Genomic DNA, 26,371 nt, shown 5'->3' on the forward strand with positions numbered 1-26,371 from the left:
TCCCCAGCTCCCCCCGTCCAGACCGGAGGATCACAGGATTGACCTCCTCCCAGGCTCGGAACCCCCGAGCAAGTTTCCGTATCGCCTTTCTAAGGCATTGGAATCGGAGTTGGACCGCCAACTCCAAGAATTGTTGCAAGCTGGCTTTATCCGCCCCAGCGTGTCGCATCTTGTTTGTCAAGAAGAAAGATGGGTCTTCTCGGTTGTGTGTCGATTATCGTGCACTCAACAAGCTGACTATCAAGAGTAGATTCTCGATGCCTCGAATTGACTATATTCTCGAGAGGTTGAATGGAGCTAAGGTGTTCTCCAAACCGGATTTAAAGAGTGGGTACCACCAGGTACGGATTGTTGAGGGGGACATCCCCAAGACAGTCTTCCGTACAAAACGGGCCCACTATGAATTTGTGGTCATGCCATTTGGATTGACGAACGTCCCGGCTACATTTAACCGCATGATGATGCGTATTTTCCGGGAGTTGATTGGAGTGTGTGTGTTCATATTTCTGGACGACATACTCATATTTTCAGCTACAGTTGAGCAGCATGACATTGATGTGGAGAAAGTCCTTAAGTTGCTAGAAAGCAACGAGCTCTATGTCAATGAAAAGAAGTCAGAATTTTATCTGTTCCAGGTACATTACTTGGGATATATAATTAGTGCCGAAGGCATTCGACTGGATCCGGCTAAAGTGGCCGAGATTGTTAACTGGGAAGTACCACAGACAGCTTATGACATTAGATCATTTGTGGGTATATGCCAGGCATATTCCACCCACATTGACAAGTTTTTCGACCTCTCGGCAGACCTCACCGATCTGCTAAAGGGAGTGAAAACAAGAAGGCAAAAGATTCGAATGACTCCACGAGCGTTGGAGGCATTCCAGAACCTCAAGGTGGCTTTGTCAGAAGTGCCTTGTTTAGCCCTTGCTTCGTGGGACGAACCATTTCAAGTGATCACCAATGCGAGTAACATCGCAATTGGAGGTGTATTACAACACAATGGTCATCCGGTAGCTTACATGTCTCGTAAGTTACTGCCCGCCGAAAAGAACTACTCAGTCTATGATCGTGAACTCCTAGCAGTTATACAGGCCTTGAAACATTGGAAACATTTCCTGTATGGCCGTGACTTCGAGGTTCGCACTGACCATCAGGCATTGCGCTGGATTCAGACGATGCCAAGTGCACAGTGGAGTGATCGACAACACCGCTGGAGTCAGATATTCCAGCAGTTTGGTGGTATGATTGAGTACCTTCTAGGAAAGGCCAATCCAGTGGCCGATGCTTTGAGCAGGATGCCACAGGACCATGCCATTTTCTGATACGCGATGGTTGGCTTTTCTACAAAGGCCGACTATGTGTCATGAAATCATGGCAGCTCTTCTCCATGATGTCCATGACGCCATTACAGGTGGTCATAGGGGCATGAATTCGACTCTGGAGAAATTAGAACGGCAATACTATTGGCCAAAGATGAGGCGTGATGTGTTTACATATGTACAACGCTCTGACATTTGTCAAAAAGTGAAAGCTCCTCGTGGACAGAAGATAGGGTTGTTACAGCCTTTGCCAATTCCTGAGGGTCCTTTCCAGGACATTTCGATGGACTTTGTCACAAATCTGCCTCCTAGCCTGAGTAAGCGTAATACGCAGTGCTTAACTATTGTTGATAGGTTTAGCAAATTTGTTATGCTTATTCCTTGCAGGGCCAATGTGACCGCCGAGGATGTTGCCCAGCTATTCATTCGGCATTGGTACCCGATTGGCGGGATTCCTAGAACCATAGTGTCAGAGTCCAGACCGAGATGCCAAGTTTACCAGTCATTTTTGGAGGGCATTGTTTGATAATTTAGGTACTAAGCTGAATTTTTCCAGTGCATTCCACCACCACAGACAGATGGCCAGACAGAGATATATAACCAGTTGGCCTTTGATGTGCTGAAGTGTTATGTCCACGATCAGCAAGGTAAGTGGCAATCGTTTTTGCCTTTAGTTCAAGCTGTTTTGAATGACTCTTTTTCTTCAGCTATTGGCAGGACTCCATATGAGGCAGCGTTTGGAAGGCCTTTCCAGTCGTTGTTAACCAGGACTTCGTTTTCAGTACCGGAGGCGAATAGAGTGACGGAGTCTTACCAGGAGATCCTAGAGTCCGTTAAAGACAGATTAACTAAAGCGCAAGAGGCCTACACTCGACAGACCAATAAAGACCGAAGGGACATGAAGTTTTCGGAAGGGGATTGGGTGTATCTTCGGATTATGAAGCAAAGATTGAAGCAGGTGGGCAAACGATGCCCAAAGTTGTCTTTCAGGAGCTTCGGACCATTTCCCATCCGGAAAAAGATTAATGAGGTGTCTATGCAGTTAAAGCTACCTCCGAGTTGGACTATGCACGATGTATTTCATGTCAGTTGGTTAAAGCCATATGCAGGTCCACCCCCTTCAGAGGTCAAAGACGTAGCGGAACCAGACATTGTTGATGAAGCAGAAGTAATGGTTCCAGAACAGATCCTTCTGCACCGTTTCAAGCATGGCTCAGGCCGAAGACTACGACAATTCCTCACGAAGTTTCAGGACCGAGGAACTCATGAAGCGGTATGGCTCGACAAAGAATTTTTCGAAGACTATCCGGCATTATTGAAGGATTATTTGGAGGCTATGCAGCTTCCGTCAAGTTAAGCAGAAGGGGATGTCAAGTGCATCCCGCACTTGGATGCCACGTAGACATTTCTGTACAGAAGGTGCAGGACCTAGGATGGTGAACTAGTCCCATGTGAGCCTAGTCCGGGACAAGTCAGCCAGGGATCCATCTCAGATGTCCGAGGTCAGGTGTGCATTGTCCTGCATAGGAGTCTAAGGTCAGGTGTGCACTATCCTGCACATGAAACAGTGCCAGTCCGCGCTGTGAGTCTCCCTCTAGAATGATGTCAGTGGTTCTGTGTATCTGGTTTGGTACCGGATGCCAGATCACTGAGTAGATTAGGTTTAGGACAAGGGGCCAGCCCATAGGGCTACCCTGGATCTGAGTGTGGGCACGGGAATGGTGTAGAATCACCCCCATCAGGGCCAGGAAGGCCCAGGCTGAACCCACCAGCCATGGAGGGGCTGTAGGACAGCCCTAGGGCACAGATAAGGCAATCTCCAGGAGATTACAGCCTTTATATGGCTGTAGGGCATGTATGGGGCAGCCCATACAGGCTGCCCAGCCTTGGGATTGTGGACAAAAGTGGTGTCCAGCCAATCAGAAGCAGGCGCATCACTTTCAGCCTGTTAGGAAAAAAAGGTAGTATTTTTTGGGATTTAATTCAGCATTTATTGCTGAATTTCGCCAGTCGTGGGACATAGCTTGTTTTTTCAGCTGGCCGACTGCTCCTCAGGAGGAGTATAAATAGTGGAGGCCATAATCCCATCATTCATTTCAGTTTTCACCAAGTGCTCAAGCCAATCAAGGGCCAGTCAAGCCAAGGAGATTGCCAAGCAAAGGGGTGGACTTCTGAAGGTCAAGGGCAGGGAATTCCCAGCCAAGAAAAGGTCAAGTTTTCTGTATTTGTTTTCAGATTTACATCATTCTAATAAAGCAAATACACCATCCGTGGTGGGGGCCCTACAGAGGGTAATTGGGACCCAATACTGTGTCCTCTCCATCTCCCCCTTCTCTCTCTATTTTCTGCACATCTCCTTTCAGTTTGTGCGTTAATTCCGTCGCGAAAAGAGTGCTGATTTCTGAGTTTTGAAGTACCGATCCCTCTCCGAAGCTTCCGCGTATTACATCCGCATACTTAGCCAGGCCGTCAGCTCCTCTTGCTTGGAGCAACTTTGGAGTACCTACAGCCACATTGCCTCTAGGAAGAGGAACCGACTCGGGGTAGAGCGTGCCAATGACCTTGTCTTCGTCAGCGCGAACTTGCGAATGCTTTGCAAGAGCGTGACCAAGAAGGCAGATTCCTTCACCGAGTGGGAGATGAGTCAACAAGAAGAGCAACAAGAGGATGAGGTGCAGGAGCAGCTTTCCAGTGAGGATGAGACTGAGGATGAGCTTGATGCTTCTTTGGCACAAGCTACCCATGACCATGAGGCGAGCACTTCACGTGGATGATCATTCATGGATCATGATTCATGGGCCTTATTACTTAGCTCTAGTCTCTAGCCTCTAGTCTTCAGCATTTTTTTGTCATTGACTCATTTGAGTCCGTCCATGTATTCTGCCTCCTTAAGGCTTAGTCCTGACTCCTGACTCTTGAGTCATGACTCATTTTGTATCTACTTAATTATTAATATGACTCAAAAGCTTACCATTTTAGTGTAAATTTGTGCTCATTTTGATGTACTTCCAAAGTAGAATAAGTGTAGAGTAGAAAAATAAATAAAAAAAAGTATTTTTTGAGTGCCGTTCCCTCCCCCGTCCCCGTTCCCTACTTATGGCCGTCCCCGTCCCGTCCCCGTCCCCCGTCCCCGTCCCCCTGTTAGAAGTCATCTCCTGTCTATATTTATACACCAGGGCCTCTGTTGTGGGTGTGCCCGCCCTGTATAAGGTGTTTTATCATTTTTCCTCGCTCTCCGTATTTTTCCCTATTTTTTCCCATTTTTTCCCATTTTTTCCAGTGGTGGGGAGGGTTGCCAGAAGTTGGCAAGAGCACTTCAGGGCTGGCCGACTGTCCCATCTGCAGTCCTGTGGCTGGCCGACTGCCCACACATCATTCGTGGGCTTCTGGACTGCTGGCCTACTGGATGTATGCAGTCGTGGAGCTTTTCTTTGCTGGCCGACTGCTCATGCAGTCGTGGAGGCCCTTCAGTGCTGGCCGACTGCTCTCATAGGGGCATATAAATAGGCCCCATGGCCCCACCACTTCCTCATTCAGTTTTCTGCGGGATCTTGTGTATAGAGAAGAGTTTACACACCTATCTCTCTGTGTTTCTTGTGCTGTCTATTTTCTGCAGTCTACTTGCTCTTGTCTACCCAAGTTTGGTTATCATTTCCGTTGCATATTCTGACATGGTATCAGAGCCCTAGGCTCGTGATAGATCTTGGGAGTTTTTCCTGAGCAAGAGGGGGAGCGTTAGGTTGCTGATTGGTGGACTGTTTTGGACTGTACGGGAAGAGAAGGTGCAAGAGAAAGGCGGGCCAAAGGGGTTGGACAGCCACTTGCAGGTTTTACAGATTTTTTTTTCTCCACCTACCCACCCTTTCAGGTTACTCCCCGCGATGGCAGATTTACTAGAGATGGCTGAGAAGCACGTGAAGATTCCGACTCTCCCCACGTTCCCAGTGGATCATCGGTTGGAGAAGGTCATGATGGAGTCGGTGCTGGAGTCATATGACCTTGCTGATTTTATCATCATCGGGGTTCCACGGGCGGAAGCAGAGGAAGGGGAGTTACTGTCCAACGAGGAAGGACCGCGAGGCACAGGCGCACACGTGGGATCGTGTCAACGCCAGGGTCCGGTCGTTTATTTTCCTCAACTGCACACCACAAGTGATCAATCATGTGAAGCACATGATGCTGGCGAGAGGCATATGGGAGCACTTGGCTTCTTTGTATAACAGGGTATCACCCATGAAACGGATCTCCTTGGAAGTGCAGATGCGGGTAATGAACCCTGCAAAGTCCTCGACGATGCGGGAACACATTAACAAGCTGCAGGCCCTTCAGCAGGAAGTCCTACAAGCTGGGAAAGAAATATCATCTGAAGACATGTCTATCACTTTGCTGTCCCACTTGCCTGCTCAGTATTCTGCTTTCTATTCCTCGTTGATTACAAGTGGCAGGCTCAGCACCATTATCTGGGAGGAGCTTGTGCCAATGGTCTTGGACCAGGAGGAACGTTTCACGAACCCTCCTCACAGCGGAGGTTCGGAGGCCTTGACTGGCCAACGGTCGAAAGGCCGGAATAACAACAAGGACAAAGGGAAGGCTTCACCAGAGAAGTCTTCTGAGAAGAAGTCTGATTCAGAACGAGAGAAGCTGAAGGCCGAAAGATCTTGTAACGATTGTGGCGAGAAAGGCCACTACTGGAGGAAGTGTCCTAAGTGGACAGGGAAGAGTGCTGATTCCTCAGCCTCAGCTGCAAAGACTCTGGCATTTGTGCACTTAGAGATGGTGGACTCCGATGCTTCATCATCTTCGAGCGAGGAGGCAGTTGGCTTCACCGCGAAGGATACCTGGGAATGGATTCTCGATAGTGGTGCTTCCAGGCACATGACTCCATCCCGTGACTTCTTTTTGGATCTGAAACACAGTTAGGTCGCATGCATAGTGAGGGCCGGATGGAGATTATTCCCGACGGCAAGGGGGGCAAGCATGCTTCCCGTGTTCTTTATGTCCGTGCTCTGGGTTTTCATCTTCTGTCAGTGCATGAAGTATGCAAGACTGGCTTTCGGGTGGAATTTGAGGAGCATTCAGTTGCTCTAAGGGACTGTGAGACTGGCTAGGTTGTTTGGGAAGGCGGTGTGGAGAATGGTATCTACAAGCTCTCTGCACTCTCCTCGTTGACAGGTTGTCAGGTCGGAGATTTGTGGCACTTTCGTTTTGGCCACTTAAATGTGGATGCATTGAGGTGAGCTTTCCGAGACCAGATGGTGGTTGGCTTGCCAGATGTTGGTAGTAGGCAAGGGCGCTGCAGTTCTTGCATACGTGGTAAGCAGCACAGGGAATCCTTTCCGAAGCAAGCTTCCAGGCGGGCTTCGAAACCATTGGAGTTGATTCACACTGACTTGTGTGGACCTCAGCAGGCACCATCTTTGGGAGGATCTCTCTACTTTATGCTGCTTGTTGATGATTGTACCAGATTCATGTGGGTCTACTTTCTTTCCCAGAAGGACCAAGCTTTTGCACGGTTCAAGGATTGGCACGTAATGGTGGAGAAAGAGTCTGGATTTCAGGTCAAGACTCTCAGGGTTGATAAAGGAGGTGAATTCTCCTCGACTGTATTTCTCAGGTTTTGTGCAGATCATGGCATCAAAAGGGAACTGGCCAATACTGGATCGCCTTCGGAGAATGGAGTTGTTGAACGCAAGAACAGGACTGTGGTGGAGATGGCGAGGACCATGTTGGAGCATCGTGATCTTCCTCGTCCACTTTGGGGAGAGGTTGTGGCAACGGCTGTCCATACCCTCAACCGATCTCCGACGACTTCAGTACCCCATATGACTCCATTTGAGGCATACTTTGGCAGGAAACCTGATGTCTCTCACTTTCGTGTCTTTGGGAGTGACGCGTGTGTACATATTCCGAAGAAGCAGAGGGGAAGCTTGACTCCAAGTCCCGCAAGCTTGTATTTGTGGGGTATAATTCTCTTTCCAAGGGATACAGGTTGTATGATCCAGACAGGAACGAGATTGTTGTCAGCCGGGATTTGGTCTTTGACGAGCTTGTTCCAGTATCCACTGTCGAGGAGCCGCCACTTCTTGGAGATCCAGAGGAGTCTGATGATGATTCCCAGACCATCATTCCAGTTGATCAACCTCAGTCATCACAGGAGGTTGAGCCCACAGCTGGAGTAGAGCCCCCGCGATCACAGGAGGCTCCACGATCTGTTCGAGTACCTAGGTGGTTGTTAGACGCCCTTCGGGAGTCAGGTATCACGGAGCTACCCTCCGAGTGGACCAGAGAGGACAGCCCTCGAAGATCACATAGAGTCCGAGATAAAAGCAACACAGCGGAGCTTCTTCAAGTGAACTATGCTTTGATGTCTCGTATCATGCGGGACAAAGATCCCACTTCCGTAAAGGAAGCCCTTTCACAGGATACTTGGAGGAAAGCCATGCAGGTGGAACTTGATGCCATCGAGAAGAACCACACTTGGGAGTTCGTACCGAGGCCGTCGAAGCGGTCAGTCATTGGTGTCAAATGGGTCTTTAAGACCAAATATGCGTCTGATGGGTCGGTGGACAAACACAAAGCCAGACTTGTGGCTAAAGGTTATGCTCAGCGGCGGCCAGGCATCGACTACGAGGATACGTTTGCACCGACAGTGCGGATGTCCACGATTCGGACCGTTCTTGCCCTTGCTTCTTCTCAGAGGTGGCCCGTGTATCAAATGGATGTAAAATCTGCGTTCCTTAATGGTGACTTGCAGGAGGAGGTGTACGTTGAGCAGCCTCCAGGCTTTATTGTTCCAGGATCTGAAGGGATGGTTTACAGGTTACGTAAGGCCTTGTATGGTCTTAAGCAGGCTCCCAGGGCTTGGAATCAGAAGATTGATTCCTTCTTTATTCGGACTAGATTTCAGAGATCGGTTGCAGATCCGAATCTGTATCTCTTTCGGGAACACGGCATGGTCACGCTTATCATCCTTTATGTGGATGATCTCATCCTCACCGGCGGTCATGTGGAGCACATTAGAGTGACGAAGGCTGCCTTGTCAAAGGAGTTTGAGATGACCGACTTAGGCTTACTCCACTTCTTTTTGGGATTGGAGATTTGGCAGACCCAGAGGGGGTTTTTCGTCTCTCAGCAGCGGTATGTTCATGAGTTGCTTGAGGCCTTTGGGATGGAGAACTGCAAGCCTATTACTTCGCCGATTGACCCGAACACAAAGTTAACCGTTACTGATCCTTGTGAGCCAGTTGATGCCTCGCAGTACTGGAAGTTGATTGGTTCATTGATCTGGTTGCTGAACACCAGATTGGACTTGAGCTTCTCCGTGGGGTTGTTGAGCTCTTTTATGCAGATGCCATTGAAGACTCATTGGGACGCAGGATTGCAGATCTTGCGGTATCTGCAGAGTACGAAGGATCTGGGACTCTTTTACACAGGAGAGAATGGAGTCAGGCTCCAAGGTTGGAGTGACTTAGATTGGGGAGGAGATCCGGACATGAGGAGATCTACTTCAGGATACAGTTTTACCCTCGGCTCAGGAGCAGTTTCTTGGAGCAGCAAGAGGCAGCCAACTATTGCCCTTTCTTTGACAGAGGCAGAGTACCGGGCTGCTTGTGGTGCTGCTTGTGAGGTTGTGTGGCTGCGGAGGCTGCTAGGCGAGATTGGGTTTCCGCAGAAGGAGCCCACATTCATCCAGTGCGATAACCAGAGTTGTATAGCTATTGCTCGGAACCCGGTCTTCCATGCCCGGACCAAGCATATAGAGATACAGTATCACTTTATACGTGAGAAGATCTTGGCTGGTGACATCTTGCTACTTTATTGTTCGACGGAGGACAATGCGGCGGACCTCTTCACGAAGTCTCTACCTCAGGCTATGCTCAGGCGGCACTCCAGCTCCCTTGGGTTGGTTTCACAGCCAGGAGCTGAGAGGGGGTGTTAGAAGTCATCTCTTGTCTATATTTATACACCAGGGCCTCTGTTGTGGGTGTGCCCGCCCTGTATAAGGTGTTTTATTATTTTTCCTCACTCCCCCTATTTTTTCCTATTTTTTCCCATTTTTTCCGGTGGTGGGGAGGGTTGCCAGAAGTTGGCAGGAGCACTTCAGGGCTGGCTGACTGTCCCATCTGCAGTCCTGTGGCTGGCCGACTGCCCACACATCATTCGTGGGCTTCTGGATTGCTGGCCGACTGGATGTATGGAGTCGTGGAGCTTTTCTTTGCTGGCCGACTACTCATGCAGTCGTGGAGGCCCTTCAGTGCTAGCCGACTGCTCTCATAGGGGCATATAAATAGGCCCCATGCCCCCACCACTTCCTCTTTCAGTTTTCTGCGGGATCTTGTGTATAGAGAAGAGTTTACACACCTATCTCTTTGTGTTTCTTGTGCTGTCTATTTTCTACAGTCTACTTGCTCTTGTCTACCCAAGTTTGGTTATCATTTCCGCTGCATATTCTGACACCCCCATCCCTTGTGACTATGCTAATGATAGACGAAGGCAAGCCATAATACTTGAAGATGTTCGCTATGAACAACTTCACCATATGATCAACTTTGATCGTCTTACGCACGGGAATGAAATGAGCTTGCTGAACCTGCATATGATAGTCCAAATGCCATCATTCCCCGTTTGTGTACGTGGAAGATCAAATATGAAATCCATGGCAATGCTCTCCCATGGTCTATCTGGAATAGGTAAAAATTGAAGTAACCGTGGTGTCTTTTGACGGTCAAACTTCACCTTCTGACATACGATGCATTGCCTAACAAAAGCATCAACATCTCTTCTCAAGGTTGGCCAATAAAAGAAAGTCTCAACTGCTTTTACCGTGGCGTCAATTCCTCTATGACCTGCATACGGTGGAGCATGACTTTCAATCATAACCTTGAGTTGCAATTGCCTTGTAACACACAATTTACCATGCATCAACAAAAACCCATCTCTGAGAGTATAATGATCATGCCGCTGACCCTCAGACATCTGATCATACAACCTGCCAAAATCCTCATCATGGGCATACTGCTCTTTCATCTCATCAAGCACACGATGATAAGCAAGTGAAACTGCTGAGACTTGTGGCTTGCGTGACAAAGCATCTGCCACAACATTCTTTTTGCCTTCCACATGCACAGTCTGGAAGTGGAACATAGACAAAAAGTTTGCCCATCGCATATGCTTCTCAGAAAGCTTAGTTTGCGTGAGGAAATAACGCACGGTCTGATGATCGTTCTGCACAGTGAAATCAGCCCCAAGCAAATAGTGTTTCCATGTAGAAAGAGCATGAATTACAGCCAACATCTCTTTCTCATAGACCTGTAAATGCTTCTCGGCATTCTGCAATATTCGACTCTCATAGGCTATCACACGTCCTTCCTGCATGAGAACTGCCCCAATGCTGTTTCCACATGCATCACATTGGACAACAAAAGCCTTTCGGAGGTCCGGTAATACCAATACTGGATCCGAAGTAAGCTTTTCTTTAAGCTTTTTAAAGGCTGTAATTTCCTGATTAGCCCATCTAAACGGAGTTGCCTCCTTTGTTAAGGCATGAAGGGGCGAAGCAATTTCAGCAAAATACCGTATGTACCGCTTGTAATAGGAACACAATCCCAAAAAGCTGCGTACATCATGCACGGTCCTCAAATCTGGCCAATTAAGAATTGCTTCCACCTTCGATGGATCCATACGGACTCCATGCTTAGACACAATATGCCCCAAGAAGTGTATCTCTTGCAAGAAGAACTCACTCTTCTTGCCATTAATGACCAACCTATGGTTCCGGAGTTCGTCAAACACAATGGCCAAATGCCTTCTATGCTTCTCCTCAGTGTGTGAATGCACAATCATATCATCAAAGAATGTGCCCACAAATGCTCTATGAGGTCGGAAAATCCTCTCCATCATTCTGTTAAATGTGGCAGGTGCATTTGTCAAACCAAAGGGCATAACCAAGAACTCATATAACCCAAAAGTGGTTCGAAATGTTGTCTTATGCACATCCTCGGGTCTAATACGTATCTGATGATACCCGCTTTTCAAGTCAATCCGACTAAAGAAAGCGGTCCAAAATGTCATCGATTCTTAATGGTATTCTTGTTCAGCGCCCTGTAATCAATACACATGCGCCAAGAACCATCTTTCTTTTGCACTAAGAGTACAGGTGAGCAAAAGGGTGATGAGCTAGGCTGGATCAACCCTTTATTCAACAGCTCCTGTACCTGACTCATAATTTCTTCTTGTTGGGCTGCACTAACACAGTACGGCGGTCTATTTGGTGGAGTACTACCCGGAATTAGATCAATGGCATGATCTTCTGGCCTTTTCGGAGGAAGTTCCCGTGGCAATGACTCGGAAAAACAATTTTGGAACTCACATAAGAAATCAGTCCTGTCCTTATCTAACGTAGACAAATTAGATTTAGACTCATCATCTTTTGCATCCTTTACATAAATCAAGTATGCGGAAAGATGCTTTTTCATTACTGATGAAATTGCCGAAGCTGATACAATAGGAACAGATTCCCCTTTAAGCTTTACATCCAAAACATGTTCTTTCTCTCTATGAGTCAAAGTAATCTTCCTATTGTATGTATCCACCACCACATGTACTCTGTGGCACCATGGCATACCCAACAAAACATCACATCCATCAAGTGGCATGATGAAAAACTCTTTCCTATCCACATAACCTTGCAAATAAAGCCTGAGCTTCCCAATAATAGGAGTGACGGGTTCTGCATACCCAGGACAAGCCATATTAGCCTCATATAAAGGCCCCATCTTCTCTGCACGGATCCCCAATCTGCCAGCCAAATCCGGTGAAATAAAGTTGGCTCTAGCACTTGTGTCAAAGAAAATCAAGGCATTTTGATCTCTCACTTTGCCCCATGCCCTGCACAACTCAGTCTCTTCACCACCTGGCTGTTCCCCAACAAGATCAGGAACTAACCCTGCAGCAGAAGGGTTTGGTTTCTTTGACTTGGGCTCCCCTTTTGTGTCAGAGTCCTTTTGGGACTTACGGTTGGGACAATTAAAAGACATATGTCCCTCCTCTGTACGGTAAAAACATTTCCGAGCATCCATCAAAGCTTGTCTCTCCTCAGGAGTTCTCTTGGGCATTGGTAACTTCTTATACCTCTTCTCTGTAGACCCTTTGGCATCACGTGAAGCATGCCCTGACTTTTCAGATTTCTTGCTTGAGCTTTTACTTCCTTTAAATCCAGATGAGACTCCAGTGAGTAACGCATTTGCTGTCATAGCATTCTCTACCATCTGTGACATATTTGTTACTCGAGTCTTTATGCAATAGTCACGCACTTCCTTGGGCAGCCCACAACAATACTTCTCCACCTGCTCAGACAAAGGCACTGCACGATAAGAAGTAACTGGGAGTAAAGCTTCCCAAAACTTCTTATTATAATCCTCAAGATTTTCACACTTTGATGCATCCAACTTGTGCCATGCTGTCATTACATCCACCTCAAAAGTAGATGTGAGCCATATGGAAGAGAACACCTGTTTAAATTGTACCCAAGTAGATGGTGCTATGCCCTGTAAAAGAAGAGTGGACCACCATTGCAATGCATTGTCTTTGAGAAAAGTCGTAGCTTTTCTCACCTTAGAGGACTCCGTGTAATTACCACCAGAAAAAGCAGCATCAAACTGCTGTAAAAAGGTAAGTGCCTTTAGCTTATCTTTGACCCCACTGAATGTGTCAAATTTCACAGCAACTCCCCCTTCCTTATAATCCTTCGCCTTACCCATAGGCGTTAGATTATCGTAAGGAAGTGGCTTCACAAGATTGCTACCCTCAGCATTCATGCCCATCATAGGGTCAACATTACCAATTCCCACACCTGGCATGCCATACATTCCAGCCATGTTTCCAAACACACCATTATGCATACCGGGCTGCATGCCCCCATACATATTTCCTTGCATTCCAGGTTGCATGCCCCCAAACATGTTTCCTTGCATTCCGGACTGCATACCACCATACATATTCCCTTGCATACCAGGCTGAAAATTAGCTCCAAAAGTCCCTGGAATACCCATGCCTCCCTGAGGGTAACCCCCAATCATGGATTGGAACACAGAGCCACCACCAAAATAACCTGGATGCATAGACGGCTGAGGAATAGATGGCTGTCCGAAAAAGGAACTCTGTGAGTTGGCACCAAAAGTATGTTGCATGTTCGGAAACTGTCCAAAAGATGGATCCTGTGGGAAGGCACCACTATTGCCTTGAGGTAGGTTCTTAGAACACACTTTCTTCTTCTTCTTTTCAGGCTCAGAACGGGATCTCATAAATTCAGCAAACTTCTCACTTTGAGTGAGCTGCATAAACACATCCATTACACTTGCCAAACGATTTTTAAACTGAGCATCATCTTCCTCTTTACTAGGCATATCTTCTGGCTGTGTTACATCCTCATATTGTGCATCATCTGCAGCCTGTTCTCCTGCAAGAATATCCTTAGATTCATTTCTCTCAAGAGAAGTCTCTTGCTCTTCCTCTTCACTATAAAAATATTCGTCTTCTGTGTTTGACATGTTGCTGAATTTTTCAGCAATGACTTTCCTCGAGTCAACCACGAGCTCACCCCCTTAAGAAGGTTGATGATAGGTCCCGGCAACGGAACCTTGAAACCGGCCTCTGGTAGAAACCAAAGTGCGGTAGACTAGCAGTCATCCTTCCAATTGTAGTCCAAATAAATAACAAAATTAACAGGAGCTAGAATGCTCCAGAACTGAAAGGTAATCGACACCTGTTGGCCCCAAAGCTTGGCGCCCCTTTCGGTATTTCTTTATTCAAATTCAATGAAATGTATAACTGAGTACAACAAAGCCAGTCCTGGAGAGTAAACCTGCATGTCCAATCTGGTCCCTACTTGGACCCTAAGGACCCAACCCCTAGAGAGTTGGATGACTAACACAATGTGCCTTTGGTGCTATTTATAGGCTCTTGACTCAAAGCTGGGCTGCCGGACTGCTGTCGGACCAGCCGACTGGCCATGAACCTCCATAAACCTTGGTCGGGCTGTGCCTCTCCATGACTGGAAACGCATGATGCAGCCGACGCTTTCTGGTACAGCCGACGCCCTGTTCCTTGCAGCCGACTGAATCCCCTAAGTCCTCCAAGTCCTGCTCCAAGTCCATCCTACTGACTCATCTGCACCTTGTGCTCCAAATCCTAGCCTTATCACCAAAAGGCATAACAAGATACTCATAAAGGCCAAATGCTGTCCTGAAAGTAGTTTTGTGTACATCCTCAGGCACTTCACGCACTTCATGATACCCACTCTTGAGATTAATTCGGCTAAAGCATGCCGATCCATCCAACTTGTCAAGGATGTCATCTATGCGTGGAATCGGAAACCGATTCTTGATGGTAAGCTTATTCAAAGCTCTATAATCCACACACATACGAAAGGATCCATCCTTCTTTTGAACCAAGAGGACGGGTGAATAATATGGAGAAGAGCTTGACTGAACCAAACCCTTCTCAAGAAGCTCATTCACCTGCTTCATGATCTCCTCTTTTTGGGATGCACTTACACGATAGGCTGGCCTATTAGGTGGTGAGCTACCGGCATGAGATCAATGCGATGATCTTCCGGTCGTACAGGTGGCAACTCATTTGGTAACTCATCGGCAAAACAATCATTGTGCTCTTGCAAAAATTTTAGCCTATCATTACTAAGAGTGTTTACATGTACATTATTTTTCTCAACATGATCTCGTACAAAAATCAAGTACACAAAAACACTCTTTTTCATTACTTTCTTAATTTGTATATGAGATAGAAGGGGAATGGTATCACCCTCTTCACCAGCATCAATTACATGCTCTCGGCCTTTATGCATGAAGGTGATCGTGTTGGTCTTATAAGCCTTGCACGGATCAATATGTGTATGCCAAGGCTTTCCAAGCAATACATCATAGCCATTCAAAGGCGCCACAAGAAAATCCTCATGATCCACATAGCCTTGAATGTGTGCGCAACTTGCCAAAAATAGGCATGACCTGCACTTCTCTACCAACAAAGGCTGTCCTTGCTTCAATTTGAGGACCCATGTCCTCCACTTCAATACCCAAAGCATGTGCCATCTGTGTGGATATGAAATTTTTAGATGCACAATTATCAAACATGAACAAAGCGGGCTGATCCTTGAGCTGTCCCCAAGCTTTACATACAACGCTATCATGTGAAGTGTTGCCCTGCATATCCGGAACCATATGCACATTAGGCTTTGATGCATTTGCATTATCACGCTTCTTCTTGTTTGGGCATGCCTTTGCAATATGCTCGGTGCTACCACAAGTAAAGCATTTTCCCTCGCTCATATATTGCTTTTTCTGCTCTTCGGAGTGAGACCATAGTCTCTCAATTTGAAGGGACGCTTCTTGGTAGTGTTATTTTCAGCCTTTGGACCATTTTTATCTTGGTTTTGGTCCTTTTTAGGTGGTTGTCCATCATTTTGCAGGTTGTGGACAGCCCTCTCTTTGCCTTGAAATGAGAGTTTAGCCTTATTGGATCGACTCAATTTGAGTTCCAATTGCTCGGTGGTGGTGGCGGCTGCAATTAGTTTGTGTAAGGTATGACCAGGATACATTTGTAGTCCTGCTTTGTACACGAGGTACTAGACCCAATGGAACACCAATCCACCAAGCATTTTCGGGGATGTACACGGAGGCACAAGTCCCAACGGAAAGCCAAGTCCATAGTATCACATGAGTGGCATCAATCCCCGGCATACACAACTGCCATGGACACCAGTCCAATGTACGTACATGATAACAAAGCACGGGTGGACCAATTGGGTGGCCAAATGGTGACAGGCCGACTGCTGTCGGCCAGTTTCAATGGACATAGACACCAGGGCACATGAAGACACCAGAAGGGATCCCCATGGATCAGGAGTTGCTGGGCTAAGTGTGCAAGCCATTTTGGGTTGCTTATACCCTGAATGGTTTGTTTATTTGCTGCCCTTTAGGGATTAGCCTTGGGACTGTCCATGTGCATGCACATGACATCCGCTTTTGCTAAACTTGATGATGGATTTCAACTTCTGAACCTGGATGATTGTCATCATCCCCTATCTCCACATATGGTCTCCCATATTGGTCATCCTTCCCTTCCTGGCAACCTTTTCATTGAAAACCTTGCCTTAGGTCTGTGAATCCACTCCAAAGTTTGGTGAAGACCAGTGGATCTGTTCCAATTGTCCCCAGGCCCTTCATGCCATGTGCGTGAATACTTTCTTTGGTCTTCTTTTCTTGAGTATCGAGTCTGGCATCCTCACTCAACCTCTTGGATGATCATTTTCCCTTGGAATCGTTTTCTTGAAAGCCTTTCTTGGTATGCCCCAAGTGACACCCGACTCACAAGGTTGCGATTCCCCTTGGGTCTTGTGAAACACCACCGACCAACAGTCAACCTCCTGGGAACTTCTTCCCTGTCTTATGTTACTCTCCTTGGGCTGTGCACCTTTATCTGGAACACCATCAGTGCTTAGCATTGCTGAACTTGAAGTTTTCATACCAATGTCAATGCGCGGAAGGTCTCTCTCTTCTTTCAGCCGAAACACCTTTCATAGGAACATCTTGATTCAAAATGCAAAGAAGAGATGGAGATAAGAGAGAGAGATAGCTGTATTTTCAATATATTCATAAAGTACAAAAAGGTACATGTCTTGGTAGCCCTAGGCATGCCTAAAAGGTAGCAACAAAAACCGTGTTCTATTCTATAATTGTGACCCAACACCGTGAAGGTGTCAAATGCTGTAAACAATCTTGGGCCGAGCCTTAAATAGGCACTTGGACACATACTCATGTTGGCCGCCGACTGTTGTTGGCCAGTTTCAATGGACATAAGATGCATAAATGTTGCTGACCAAACAAACCATTAAGGGTATGAGCAGGGCACATCAGGACACCAGAAGGGATCCCCATGGATCAAGACTTGGTCGGCTAAGTGTGCAAGCCATTCTAGGTTATCTGTTGCCCTTCAAGGAGTAGCCTTAGGATTAGCATGTCCATGTGCATGCACATGACATCCCCTTTTGCTAAACTTGATGATGGATTTTAACACCTGGATGACTGTCAACATCCCCTATCTCCACATATGTCTCCCATATTGGTCATCCTTCCCTTCGTGGCAACCTTTTCATTGAAAACCTTGCCTTTGAAGATCTGTGCATTTGTTCCACTTGTCCCCAGGCCCTTCAGGCCATGTGCATGAATACTTTCTTTGGTCTTCTTTTCGTGAGTATTGAGTTTGGCGTCCTCACTCAATCCCTTGGATGATCATCATCCCTTGGAATCGTTTTCCTAAAAGCCTTTCCTAGTATGCCCCAAGTGGCATCCGACTCACAAGGTTGCCATTCCCCTTGGGTCTTGTGGAACACCACCAACCAACCTCTTGGGAACTTCTTCCATGTCTTATGTTACTCTCCTTGGGCTGTGCACCTTCATCTGGGACACCATCCGTGCTTAGCATTGCTGAACCTGAAGCTTTGATACCAATGTCAATGCGCGGAAGCTTTGTGTCTTCTTTCAACCTAAACACCTTTCATTGGAACATCCTGATTCAAAGTGCAAAGAAGAGATGGAGAGAAGAGAGAGGGATAGCTGCATTTTTAGTATATTCATAAAGTACAAAAAGGTACATGCCTTGGTAGCTGTAGGCATGCCAAAAAGGTAGCAACAAAAACCTTGTTCTATTCTATAATTGTCACCCAACACTGTTAAGGTGTCAAATGCTGAAAACAATCTTTGGCTGAACCTTAAATAGGCACTTGGACACCTGCTCATGTTGGCTGACTCTTGTTGGCCAGTTTCAATGGACATAAAATGCATAAATGTTGCCGACCAGCCTAGAATGGTTTGCACACGTAGCTGACCAAGTCTTGATCAAGGTCACCGCGAAACGATTCACTATTGAAACGAAATGATGGTGAAACGATTTATTTTGGAACAAAACGTTTCAACACCAGGTAAGTGGACAATCAAACACTGGACCGAAACGATCATATACATAAAATGTGAAGGTATTGGCCAATCGTTATAAGATGATATTAGCATATTTATCATCGGTAAACAAAGAAGAGAAAAGAACAAATAGGATGAAAGAAGGAAAGAGAAAGAATTATAAAAGCTAAAAAAGCACACAAATCACAAGCTTTTTCCCCACATGAAACGATATGGTTTCAATGTGCACATGAAACGTTTCAACACTGAAACATGAAACGAGTTTCAAAGCCACCGAAACGAGTTTCATGGTGACCATGGTCTTGATCCATGGGGATCCCTTCTGGTATCCTCATGTCCTCATGTGCTCTGCTCATACCCTTAATGGTTTGTTTATCTGCTGCCCTTCAGGGATTAGCCCTGGGGCTAGCATGTGCATCACATGACACTGTGTGTACGCTTTTAGAAGTGGATAATATAAGTGTACCATGAGGCGTTTGCTTATATTTGTACAGGGTCAAAAGATAATTGTTACATGCATTGAGCTTGATCATGATAACGCACAACAGGGCCTTCTTTATACCTTTATGTGGTGAGAATATTTAGCATCAACTTTAGAGAGTAGAAAGAGAGAAGAGAATGAGAATGTAGAAGATCACACAGTATTGGGTCCCAATACCCATTGAAGCTGTTCCCCCCCCCCCCCCCCCCCCGCACAAGCAGGAGTATTTGCTTATATTATTATTTAGAGAAAAGCTGTACAATGCTGAGTACAAGTGATATGAATGCCCAATGCAAGGACGAGGAAGACCGTACGTTGGCTGAGTGTCCACCTAGTCGGCTTTGCTGAAGATTCTTTTGGCCACTGATGCAAGTCCAGATGGCTGTAGGACTGCACATATGCTGGCTGAATGTGAAGAGGAGCTTCCTTAGCTTGGGGTCGACTGGATGCTGCAAACTTTCTGTACTTTGCTGAATGCGTGAATGTTAAAGATGTGGGACTGAGGCCCTGTTTTATACTGCCTCTGGACTACAGTCGGCTGCCTTAGAGGGCTGTCGGCTGATGAAAAATCCCACGACTGACTTTAATGATCAGTTGGCTGCTGTAAATGTTTCCCGCGACTAAATAATGCTAGTTGGCAGCATTTAATGCATGGTTGGGTGCTGCAAAAAGCCCACGACTACAAAAAGGCCCAGTCGGCTGCTGATTATACTCATGACTGGCCATACTGCCTCGTCGGCTGCCATGTAGGGCTGTTCGGGTGCTGGCCGATTGGCCCGCTAAGCCACATGGGCTGGCCGACTACATGGCAAAGGCATAGATGCCTTTTGCAAAGCTAGCCCAAGTAGGGCTGCCTTGGGGCTGGCCTTAGGGCTGGCCCCTTCTATGTGTAATGAACCTAAACATGCCTACATGCATCTAATGCTAAGGCTGACAACTACATGCGTCTGAATGATGCTTTCTCCAAGTGGGTTAAGAGGACTGACATCTGATTGACCTTGTCACGTGCACACCCATCAAGTGTACAAGTGGCATGGCATCATCAAGCATTAATCAGGACATTTAAGTATTATTCAGGCATATATCAGCATAAGCATGTATATGGGGGTGTTTCAGCACCAACATCAGTACCTTAGTCTTCATGAGCATGTAAGGCATTTATTTGCATCAGGTCGGGGCTGTTAGCACCAGTCGACAGCACATCATGGGCAGCCGACAACAGTTAGGCATTTATGGCAGGTCGTGAGCATCCAGGAGCTGGCCGACAACAGCAAGGTTGGCCGACCAGCATTATTCACACATATAAATAGAAGCGCATCATTTCAGTCCATCATCTCAGATCCGCATCGCATTGATCATCCTCTCCTCAGCGTTTCCTTCTTAGGCAACAAGGAGAGCATCAGTTTGTCATCAGTTCATCAGCGTTTTTCAGCATATAGATAGCATCAGGTCCAAGCTTCTCTTCAGCGTTTCCTTCCCAGGAGACAAGGGAAAGTCAGTGGGACAACAGTTCATCCAGCATATAGTCATCAAATCAGCATATTCAACACCATAGGCAGCGTATTCAGCACATAGTTCATCATTCCTATCTCCTACACAGAGGGAAGCCGGCATCGACGGGTGGACCTCAGCATTGGAGCAAGGAACAGTCCTCATCATTAGCATTCAGCCCATCCCTCTCATCCCGAGAAGGATCTTCATTTAGGACAGCATCATAGATCTGTGTAGATCTCATTGTAAACCCATTCATCTAATATAGTTGCATTGCATTGCATTGACACTATTTGTCTATCTCTTAAGCATCATTAAGTGAAGTTTAGTTAGCCTAAGGTTGTGATTACTATGATCAATCCCTCGCATGTCACACCTCTAAAGCTCAAAGACTGACCTACGTAACTCGTGCCTGACTATCCCTCGACAGAGGGCTCACAATGGAGTCACGGCGTATGACAAATAATCATAGAAAAGGTTCTACTTTTGTATAAATGTTGTACTGATGATCATGCCAGTGTGTCATTGTGTACCCTAGTGCAGGGTGCACTTGACATTCCCTCTTGCTTAACTTGGTGGCAAGTCCAGGGCTTCCAAGTAGTCTGCCAACAATTGGGGGTACTCCAGAAAGAACTCTTCATCCAGCTAAACTGCTTCATGGGTTCTGCGGTCTTTAAACTTCGTATAGAACTGTCGTATTCTTTGATCGGAACCATGCTTCCATGTGGAGGAGAATCTGCTTTGTCTCTATGACTTCAGCTTTGTCTATCATATCTCGTTGTTGCTCTTCGGATATATCCTACGATGCTAGACCTACATATGGCTTCAACTAAGAAACATGAAAGACATTGTGCATAGTCCAACTTTTTGGCAACTTTAACTTTAAAGAGACATCACTTAACTTTTGAATGACTGGAAATGGGCCGAAACTTCGGAATGATAGTTTGGGACAACGCTTGTCACTTGCTTTAGCCATTGTTTCATAATGCAAAGATATACCCAATCCCCTTCATGATCTTTGAGAATGTCTCAGTGGTTTTATTGGTATCAAGAGATGGTGACACTTGTCTCATCAAAAGAGATGAGAACCGGCGACCAAATGCTGCCTCATACGGCGTCCGGCCAATACTCGATGAGTAAGTATCGTTGAGGATTGCCTGAATCAAAGGAAGATATTGTTCCTATTTCAAGTGCTGGTCATGGCAGTATGATTTGAGAATGTCAAAGGCCAATTGATTGAAAATTTCTGTTTGGCCATCTGTTTTAGGATGGAATGCGTTTGACAATTGCAACTGAGTCCCAAAATTATCAAACAATGCTCTCAAAAAATGGGACGTAAATTTTGGATCTCTATCTGATGTGATAGTCCGTGGCAAACCACCAATGGGGTGCCAAGACCGAATGAACAAGTGAGCTATGTCCTCGGGTGTAGTTGTTTGCTTGCACGGAATGAGCATGCAAAACTTACTAAATTTGTCAACAATGGTCATACACTGTGTTTCTAGATCCAGCTGAGGCAGGAAGAGGGCCTACGAAGTCCATACTGATGTCATGAAAGGGTCCCTCAGGAATAGGCAAAGGTTGAAGCAACCTTGCCTGTTTGGGATGAGGAACTTTCACTTTTTGACATATAAAGCATGATTGGACATGCTGGTAGACATCCCGTCGCATCTTAGGCCAATAGAATGGCCTCTTTAACTTCTCCAAGGTACTATTGATATCCCCATGTCCCCCAACAAGAGAATCATGGGCATCGTGAAGAAGGACTTGGGCGCTTTTCTTTGAGTACACAAAGACGGTTCTTGAAAAACAACCAACCATCCCGTATACTGTACTGGTTTTGAATTGAAGGCCAATTGATATTGAGTCCGGAACTTTTCCGAATCTGGATACTGTGCCTTCATACTGTCTAAGTCTTTGCCTTGATTTTCGAGCACAGTGGACTTCTACAATGTCTGAATAGTGCCCTTTCGACTAAGCATCAGCAACGGGCTTATTTTTTCCCGGGATGTATTCAATCATTCCTCCAAATTGCTGGAACAATTGACTCCACTTGGACTACCTGTCACTCCATTGGGCACTGGGCAGGGTTTGCAACCATTTAAGTGCTTGGTGATCGGTCTTCTGTGAAGTCCCTCCCGTGAAGGAAGTGCTTCCAATGCTTAAGAGCGGTCATCACCCCCAAGAGCTCTTTGTCATACACCGAATAATTCTTTTTGGCGTTATTCAATTTGCGGCTATAGTAAGCCACTGGCCTACCATCTTGCTGTAAAATAGCTCCAATGGCAAGGTTACTGGCATCGGTAATCACTTCAAAAGGTTCATCCCATGATGCCAACTTCAAAACTGGCGACTCAAAGGCAACTTTCTTCATTGCCTGGAATGCCTCGAGAGCCTTGCTCATGACGGACACTTTTTGACGATGAATCTTCACACCTTTTGAGGATGATAGATGGGATTTAGTGTGTAGCTTGCTTAATAGAGGTTGTTAAACTATGATATGTTTAGAATTGCTGTACATTCCACTTCAGAAAGCGACCCACCCTCCCGCCCCCCGCCCCCCGCCCCCCCCCCCTCCCCCCGCCTCTTCTTCTGATGTCTGGGAGTGAGGACTCTGCAATAGAGGGGGAGTGAGGATTATGTGATTGATGTGAAAGGCTGTGGCATCTGCCCCGTACACATCAGCGGTTAGGAATGGATTTCGCTCATGCTAATGTAGCAAACATCCATGAATTATCTGGAAAGTAGGCTTGTCAGATTGTAAGGTCCAGAGTCACCCTCTCATGACGGGGAAGGAGAATTTAAGACCAGATGGCAACAATTACATATAGTTGTCTTAGAAGTCCTCCAACCCTAATCAAGTTCCTTAAAAACTGCTCACTTTGTTTCACTGCCTTAGTTGATTTATTGATATCGCATTGCTAGATATGATTGCTGATAATATTAGCAGGTTGTCTTGCAGGGTTTTCCAAGTATCAAGATGCTCAGCCAAGTTTTTCGAACAGTCTTAAGGGCCTCTTCAAAGCTTGTTACACAGCCTCTGCCTTTGTACAAAGGTAAATACCACTGGTAGAGAATTTTATTAAAACAAGATGAAACAATGACTATTTGTCAATCGAAGATCATGACACTAGGCCCTGTTCTGAGTTTGCTTGATACACGAGCACTATACTTTTTTATGTCAAGGGTCTTTATATATATTATGGTAACATAATTGCCTTTTAAATTGTGTGGATGCGCGCGCGCGCACACACACACACACACACACCCCGTAATTATGTATTTGTGGGTGCATACGAAAGATGTATGGGCAGATGCATGTTGCAACAAGACTGCAGAAGCTGAACTTGATTAATGCTAACAAACTGATTAACCCTAATCTACTGCATGATCACATCAACTGCAAGTACACAACAGAAAAGGCAAGATGGACTTAATCTATTATATACTGCATGAATGATTATATACAATGGGAGCACAGATCCAAACTTAAATCTGTACTGTATGCTGTGCAAGCCCTGCTATAATGCATAACAAAAGGTTACTGTATTGTCCTCCACTCGAGCAAGGATAAACTGGAAGCTTGACGATGAAGATCTGCTGCCTGGACAATGGCACTGCAGAGCTTGCTCCTCTTTTGATCATCTATTTGTGGATGACCTGACCCTGCCTATAAATAGACATCTGATGTGCTGATGGGCCTGTGGGCAGGTCCACGAACCAATAAAGTGACATATGTCTGCTGTCCACATTGGGGGTGGGTGGTATGCCATGTCTGGGTGCCCAAAACACTGCCATATCTGCCATATTCGCCCTCCGAAAACGTGGAGCACTGGGGCACATGCAGCACCTTTGATCCACTTCTGATCCCATCCAACTGTAGGCTGGCTCTGCATCCAATAGTGTCTCTACTGGAATCTCTGCCTTGAATTGTTGCAATACTAATCTCATCCTCTGTACTAGATTCAAAAAGACAGGCCCAAACCTCCCTGGATAACCTTTGGCCTTCTAGCTCCTGCTCAGGAATAAACTTTGGCAACTGCACTTATGCTAAAACTTCACCCTCTGAGATAGCGTCCTCCAAAAGTTCCTCTGGGCTCTTCCGCACATTACACAACGCCGTCCGGCTATGTCTGTACCCTTGGTTACTCCTCTGTGGTACTCGACAATATTACCACATAACTGCTAACTTGCTTATCATCTTCTTTAGGTTTCTAATAGTCTGTTCCTTGAGTTGGGCCTCTCGTTGCTCTTACTGTCTGTACGAGGCTAGAAGTCTTATCTTCCTGATGATGACGCTGATACTCCCACCAATACGTCTCCATCATAGCCTCAATGCTCTTTGGGTACTGGTTATGTTGGGAATGTACGCAGAAAATGACTTTGGCTACTTCACCTAGACTCAGCTCATGTAGACTCGACATGCAAAAATTATCATTAGTGTAAGACCTGGTTGCAGGAAACTATAATGCAAGATGTGCAAGATCTGGCTGTAGAAAACTTTAATGCACAAACCCTAATACAAACTTGCTATGTGCAAGGTACCCTAATGCACAAACCTGGCCCCTAGCACACATGCAGAATGTATCTAGATCACTTAATGCAAGGGACTAGCAGAAAGAGTTGAGCTTGTTTAACGCAAACTAAGCAAGCTGATTAGCGCTAATCTATTGCATGTGTCGGAATGCACAGTGGAAAATGAGATAACTGATGTGAGAAACAAAATGCAGAAGTGTAGAGAGAGAAAAATGAAAATGAAATGATATATTAACGTCTTCAGAAGGCCAAAATGACCTATGAGACCAAAAAGGTTACAACAATTGTTGGATCTGATACAATGTCTATGTAAGAAAAGCTAAAAACAACTAAACAACTAACTGAAACTGAAACAACTATGAGGAAAAGTACGGTACTAGGAGCTCCTAATGGATAACATCTGGGAGGAAAACTCCAGCAACAAAGGTAAGCATCATACACATCACTATCCAAAGATGTCTCTCATCGGTCGATGGCGGATATCCTCAATGTCCTCCATGGTGAGTACTCTGACCGGACGTCTCCCATGCCGTGCTAGTATGGTCCTGATCCTCTGTTATTGTAGTCTTCGCCGATGTTGAGATGGGCCTCTCATTCTGGGGCGCCTGGACCGCCCCAGCTCTATAGCCCGATCAATCAGTGTACCTCTGGTGCGGCTATACTCTGGGGCTATCTGCAATGCCTGCTGGCCTGACTGCTCAATCTCTGGTCGAAAGAAGTCTGTAATCTGCCTCTGTAGGTGTCTCTCCCTCTCTGATCCCCTCCCTCTCAAGAGACCCTCTCTATGTCTACGAAGCTCCAGCAAGTATAATCCGAGGCATCTCTGATCCTGGTATCTCATGACTCTAGAAAGTGGTCTGAAACCCTCTCTAAACAGGCAGTGAAAACGGCCTCGTATCTCATAATATACTGGACAGTGACATATGTAATGTAACTCCGTCTCTGGCTCCATCTGGCATAGGTGACAAATCCTGGCCTCAACTGGTACTCCTCTGAATGTGCCAGTCTCAATCTCTAGCTAGTGTGAGGATGTGCGAGCACACTCTACCCCATAAGAAAGATGAGTATCCATGTAGCTGGGTCTAATCACAAACCCATCCTGGAGAAGATGATCTCTATAGAAAGCCATCTTCGTACGAAGCTCGTGTGTCGGCTGTATCCATGTCCTCCTAGTGTCCAGCTGAGTCAAGTCCTGCCTGATAAGTCTGGTAATCTCTACCCGTGTGAGAGAAGAGGGAGGGTGCATCCAGGGAGTACTGAAATGGAGGTAGCCTGTCCATACTAAAGCCATGCAGTTGGAACCAAGCTGTCATCTGTGCATACCAACATGATCCGTCTCCTTGTGATGCCAATTGTCGTGAAGACTCCAGGGCTAAGCGAGCATATCTGTCTCTAGGGAGAGCCTAAATGCTATGTATAAAGGAGACTGATCGAGTGAGTGCCTCTACTACCAATGGGGGGGCAGCCATCTCTGCACGGATAATATCATGTGGTACGGAGGCCTTGGCCCTAATCATCCGGGAAATCATAGAAACCAAGGGCCTCTCCATATG

At 46.2% G+C, this 26,371-nt stretch overlaps 1 protein-coding gene across 4 annotated transcripts in view; it reads left to right on the forward strand.

The window, feature by feature from the left end:
* The window catches only part of LOC147623336 (uncharacterized), a 61,756-nt gene that overhangs the window by 12,817 nt on the left and 22,568 nt on the right, over positions 1-26,371 (forward strand). For 2 of the 4 annotated variants that reach the window (XM_086821478.1, XM_086821479.1), the window contains exon 2: positions 23,233-23,338. In XM_086821478.1, coding sequence (XP_086677604.1) covers positions 23,263-23,338 — 76 coding nt within the window. In that variant the 5' untranslated portion in view covers positions 23,233-23,262. The remainder of the gene's footprint in view (positions 1-23,232; positions 23,339-26,371) is intronic. The other 2 variants (XM_086821480.1, XM_086821481.1) reach the window with 1 other exon arrangement.

The sequence above is a fragment of the Cibotium barometz genome, chromosome 27, assembly GCF_041138505.1.
Source record: "Cibotium barometz isolate CiBa-2024 chromosome 27, ASM4113850v1, whole genome shotgun sequence".
Taxonomy (NCBI): domain Eukaryota; kingdom Viridiplantae; phylum Streptophyta; class Polypodiopsida; order Cyatheales; family Cibotiaceae; genus Cibotium; species Cibotium barometz.